The sequence below is a fragment of the Silene latifolia genome, chromosome Y, assembly GCF_048544455.1.
Source record: "Silene latifolia isolate original U9 population chromosome Y, ASM4854445v1, whole genome shotgun sequence".
Taxonomy (NCBI): Eukaryota; Viridiplantae; Streptophyta; class Magnoliopsida; order Caryophyllales; family Caryophyllaceae; genus Silene; species Silene latifolia.
Window position 1 is genome coordinate 275,030,108 of NC_133538.1, and position 6,000 is coordinate 275,036,107.

General features: G+C 35.4%; 1 protein-coding gene across 1 annotated transcript; it reads right to left on the reverse strand.

The window, feature by feature from the left end:
• Positions 1-2,749: 2,749 nt before the first annotated feature.
• On the reverse strand, positions 2,750-5,223 carry LOC141630708 (uncharacterized). The gene is made up of 4 exons (XM_074443477.1): positions 4,383-5,223; positions 4,132-4,289; positions 3,058-3,667; positions 2,750-2,952 (listed from the first exon to the last, which is right to left on the reverse strand). Exons 1-4 carry the CDS (start codon positions 5,221-5,223, stop codon positions 2,750-2,752), a joined length of 1,812 nt encoding a protein of 603 aa, XP_074299578.1.
• Between the last annotated feature and the right edge of the window lie 777 nt (positions 5,224-6,000).

A 6,000-nucleotide genomic window follows, 5' to 3' on the forward strand; every position in this document is an offset into this window, starting at 1 on the left:
GAGGCATAATTGGCTTAGGGCAACACGTTCCGCATATCACTAGACATATTATTCTATTCCACATAGTTGATAACATCAAAATATAGAAAGTATATGAACCATGAGAAAAGAATCAGATCAAAACTCCAAATGACTAATTTATAATGCATTTTACAAGTTACTTGGTCGAAACAGAAATTTTACAGCAACTTGTCAGAAACTTAGGTCAACTTGTAAAAATCACCATAAATTGTCAAAATATTTTCTTAAAACGTGGCTTACTAATTTAGAAACATACATGAGTCTACTAAACAGTGGCGTTGGAATTACAACAAATAATTAAGTAGTTTTTAAATGGCAAATTTTACAAACACATGGCGCGAAAACATCAGTACGGGAATATTTCGACTACTTGTCCACTAAAATATTTATTTCTCCTAAACCGTATATTATTTGAACATGAGACCAGTGGCATATGAAAGCTAACTCATAAGATATTACTCATAAATTTTGCATACGAGAATTTTAAACAGGTAGTAAATGGCAGCCAAAACAATCAAGGGTAAAATTTCGAGAAATCAACCAAAATCGCATTCTTCACAATTTCATGCAATTCTTTTAACACTTCACATATTAACCATACTCACACCTCCCACATACATGCCAACATACCTTCCTCATCTCAACATGCTCATAACAATACTTAAAAGAAATCATCCACAATCATTAACGAAAAACTTGATCATTCAAACAAGACAAACAAATTCCTAAAGGAAATATACTATATTTATTTTAAACTACCCCACTTGAAATGTCTCTCAAGGTTCCGGTTCAAAGCCGAGAGGGCCATGGTATGAATTAAGGCGCGCTTCTTAACCGCACTAAGAGGGGCTCCTAACAGATTTCGCCCGGGGTTCATTTTATTTAGACACATCCTAAGTTCATTATTATTCATTGGTTAGGCCTGAGGATCGTTTTGCTCTGATACCACTTTGTAACACCCCCATTTATTCAGGAGCCTTTAGCTAGACATTCCCAATAAATAGGACTGTTACCATCTCGGTTTCCCGAGGTAGTGTATAACAAAGTACAACAAACCAAAGTACTTTAAATTAAAACTTCAATGATTACATGTTTATTACCAATTATCCAACTAAACTTAGTATAAAATATTTACAACTCGCAGCGGAAATAAATAAAGTGATATAAATTGTTCTATGTGATCTAGACTTCAACTATGGTCCAAGTCGAGCTCTCATCCCAATGCTCCCAAGTCAGCTAGCTCCAAACTCGCTTTATTTAAATCGCTCCCCATTTAACCGGAAATATTAAATGGTTCACCACAGGATGCCATCAATTAAAGCAGGCATCAATTTTATTTTGACACAGAAGCAAACACGTCAACCAATGGTTGAGTAGGATAAAATATATTAAAACAACCAATCTCTCACAACTGTCAATATTCCAATCTCATCTGTTCACATGTCACATCTCAACATCATCTATCCACGTTATCCACCAGAGACTAAGCCTGGGGCCTTCCAATTATTCACACACGTTATCCACCAGAGACTAAGCCTGGGGCAGTCCAATCACCACTCACGTTACCCACCAGAGACTAAGCCTGGGGCAGTCCAATTCTCATAAACCATTCTCGTAATTAAACACGACAATCATGTATATAAACCATCCAATTAAATAACATCACAAATTAAATTGCCAATCAACCATATATCATAACCGTATGATAAATAACACCAATTACACAATCAGTTGAGTAGATTATCCTACCTGGCAAGCAATTCCAATTACGCAGCTCAAGCAATCCAATAAATAAAGCAATCCGATTCGATTATAATTCTTCACAACCGTCACCTCGAGTTGATTAATTGGTTTATGTTAATTCCTTCCTCTTCCGTCTCCTAAAGCTTCTTCTTTTTAATTTGTGAATTATTTCTCAGATTTGAGGTGGTATTTATAGTGTAAGATTTAGAGAATACGAGGCCAATTAGGAAACCATGTAACTTTCCTTATTCTAATTAGTATAGAAATTGTCATTATAATTAAATCATTATTATTTATCATATACTATTAATCCTATCACAATTATAATTTCCTCATATAATATTTACTATTTTATTATTATTATCATAATTATAATTACCTTTATATAATATTATTCCCATATTATTTATTATTAATTCCCGATTACACTCGTACCAACTAAATAGATTTCGGTCCAAACAACATTGGCACACGGCCCAATGCTAAATATTAGCTAAACTCAATTCCCGACTTGCATTATTAATTTATTATGTAATTAACATCTTATTATAATTACTATTAGAAATGTCTTATAATTAATTAGTAAATTACATAAATTATCTTCACAATTTATTATTAAAATACGGAGTATTACAGTCATCGGCGCTTCGTCCCATATAATGATCTTCGCTCTGATCAGCAATTCCGCTAAATTACTACCAGGTTTAATTCTGGGGCAAGTGGAGTTCTCGGTGAGATTGATTGGAATACCAAGTCTCGCGTGCGCTGTTCTACCACTAGGTATCAGCGTTGCTGCAATTCAGCTAGATCCAACAGGCAAAACAATTTCACCCTTGCTTCTGAGGGCAACACATATAGTTCACCAGATGAATGTTTTACCAATCCCCCCATAGCCATACACAAAAAACACCTCTCCTTGATTAGATGCAATAGCTTCCATAATTTCATTATAGACCCTCGTCTGCTCATCAGCCATTGAAGATAGTTAAGACGCGTGTTCTGCCTGCAGCGATTCCTTGTCATAAGACAACTCATCCATAACCATCGTGTTCGCGTGATGTGTTGTTGACGATGTATTGGGTAGGGGCATCCCTTCAAATCTTGCTAAACTACTCCCATTTAATTGGAGTGATGCTTCTATGTCAATCAAAGCATAATTTTTCAATTCCTCATCAGTTAGTTCCAAACCTATGATGATGTTTGCAGTGTCATCATAACGTATTGATAACTATTATATGTGCAAAGAATGTAAATTAGATGAACTAAATGCAAAGTAATATATTAAAGTAGTACCTCGGTTTTGAAGAATATTACGTTGCCTGTGAAGGATATCATCCGCTAGAAGACTCCATGTTGCTTCCCAGACTCTATTTGGCATGGACAACGTCCTAGATAACAATAAAGTCGCAAAAAGGTTTCTAAAATAAAATCCAGATGCCCATTCGCTTTCTTGCTCTATCGCATCAATGTACTCTTTGTCATCACCGATCAAGCCATATGCATAACATGCTTCCCTATACATGTCATATAGAGTGCCGTTAGCCCTTCTTATGTCCTCGTAACTTTTGGGTCCCTTTACATGGTTCAACATGGTTCTCATGAAATATAATTCACCGCAAGTTGGCGGCACATGTTGCAACCTGCCTATCTTAAAATTTTGTTTTCTAAGGGTCCACTCTCGCTGATCTTTATTCCACACAAATTTAGTCGGGAATTTACAGTACAATAAGTCCTTCGCTATCTGCAACTCTTCCTCTTCACTACTGTTAATTTTCATCCAAGATAGAAACTTTGACACTCCCATCGATAATTTCTCTAAGACCTCGTCAATAGGATCTTCATCATCAAACACAACGCTCTGTTCGCCAGGAAGGTGAAACTGCAGCCTTTCGACTGCGGGATCCTGTAGTGAATGTCAAACGCGAATATCCTCCAAACAGCCTCACATGTTGAAAGGTACCTACAATCGTAGTATCGTTTAATCTCATCCACCTGTTCAGGAAATTGGTCACTACGGCGTCGATAAGAGGACTGCATTATCACTCGATCAGATCCCTTATTTATATACTTAAAAAGATACTTGATCGCATTTGACTGGTTACACCACTCCACATTGATATGTGCACGATATTTCAGCAATAAGTACGGGTTATATGGCACGACAGATCCATTGTCAAGTGCCACTTTGTCCTTATATATTTTTGGTCCTGTTTTAATTATTCTCTTATAAACAGGATAACCGTCTTCGCCGATAGTTGTTCTTTCGGTACACTTTTTGGGAAAATGTTTTGAGCATGTAGACCCAACCGTACACGGTGATCGTGGTTTGGCAGTTCCACACGGTCCGTGAATCATGTGTATGCAAACGAAAGCATGTAACACAGGATTCTCAACCGGATCGGGGATCTCCGCTGAAATGATTTTATCGATATCCGCAGCTTCAGGGAACTTGTCTTCTTGATGTAAGAACAAAAGGATATGAGCATGTGGAAGACCACGCTTCTGAAATTCAATAGTATATAAAACTGTGATAGAATTACGCAAACATATTAGATTATATATTACGGCTTGAGAAAATATGTCAAAATATTAAACTTGACAGATGAAACACTGCGCACCTGCTCTAACCCGACCAAATATATGGCGCTCTTTTAAATCAATCATCAACTCTTCGAGCTTAATCTTGAATACGTGAGACAAAATATCAGGACGATCCTCGGGTTTAAGTCCCCTATTACTAACAAACCGGGTGATTTTCGGCCACTTAGGATTGCACGTAAACGTGATAAATAGATCAGGGTAACCGAACCACCTACAAATGGTCATAGTATCAAGGTAGTTTACTCTCATATATGGGCCACCTCCCACCAAAGAAGAAGGAACAATAAGACGACTACCGGTGGAATTCGGCTCAACGTCCCCTCGTTCAACAGTTCTTCTAAGATTATTGTAATTGTCCACGTGAAGAAGATCTTGGTTGTAGTGTATAAACTTTAGTATATGAGATTCAACCGATGCAAATCCGTCAACTAAAAACTGGTGATAGTCTTTACCGGATTGTAACAGAGTTAGAAATTCAACTGACAGTGGTCTATCCTGAATACGGAATGCATACCACTCTCTAAGTGTTAATTTATCACGCGGATTTTCAGAATTGCTATTTTTGTGTGTTGTTGCAAGGTTGAATTCGTGGTTACGAATTGTTTGGAATCTACCAATTTTGTATGTCTTCCCTTCTTGAATTTTTCCATCGTATTTCTTAATACGTGATTTTGTGATTAATCCTTGAATAACATTTTTCTCTTCATCAACCAATAAGAATTCAACTTTATGAAAATACCCTTTTCCTTGATTGTTCCAATCGTCTTTTTTCCATTTCCTTATTACCCTTGCTTTTATGTAGACATTGAAGTCTCCTTCTTGAATTTCAGCAATCGTTTTTTGGGTCGATTGTTCCATTGTTGAATGTATTTTTTTAATGTGTTGTTTGTTTGGAAATAAGTGGCTGGAAAGGTTTGATGATTATATGGAGGGAGTTAAATATGGGTTTTGGGTAGTGTGGGGGAGTTAATTGATAATGGCAGATTATGGATTGTGGATGTAGTAGTGGTAATGTGTTAATGATGTGTGGGAAGTTCTTTGATAATCTGTGATTTTAATTTAATTAATTAATTTACTTAAATATAATTAATAATTAATGTTGATAATTAATATCATTATTGTGTATGTATTTTCAATGAACTACAGTATTAATATTAATATTACGTTCTTATTGTGTTACAGTTGTGGACATTATGAGATTTTATAAAGGTTCGATATCGATGATGAATGGGTGTGAATGAACTCGGTTTTTTTAGTCTTGAGGTAGGTATGATTACTATTGACAGCTAACTAAAATGCCACCCCACAAAAAGTGGTATGGCGGCATTTAGTTATTGTTACCGAGTTTTCATTAAATCTCGATGATGAGTGGTATGATACCAATCTGAGAGATCTTTTATATTTTTTCATTTTTGTTTAAATTATTTGGTTTTTTTAATTATTTTTTACATTATTGTATTTTTTTTTCTCGTCTTGATGTCAAGCAAAACAAAATGGAAGCAAAGGTCGTCCAACATTTGATGAATATAACGGATTGTAATTTGTATTCATCTGTCTCTAATTTACTTTATGATTTTTAGATTTTATTTATGTAATTTGTAATATTTTATTTCGTAATAATGTAATTTTATTTAA

Coding starts and splice junctions, on each gene's coding strand:
- LOC141630708 (XM_074443477.1), bottom strand. CDS start 5,223: ATGGAACAATCGACCCAAAAAACGATTGCTGAAATTCAAGAAGGAGAC. Junction 4,290..4,382: donor ATTTGGTCGGGTTAGAGCAG/GTGCGCAGTGTT, acceptor ATTCTATCACAG/TTTTATATACTATTGAATTT. Junction 2,953..3,057: donor TAATATTCTTCAAAACCGAG/GTACTACTTTAA, acceptor ACATCATCATAG/GTTTGGAACTAACTGATGAG.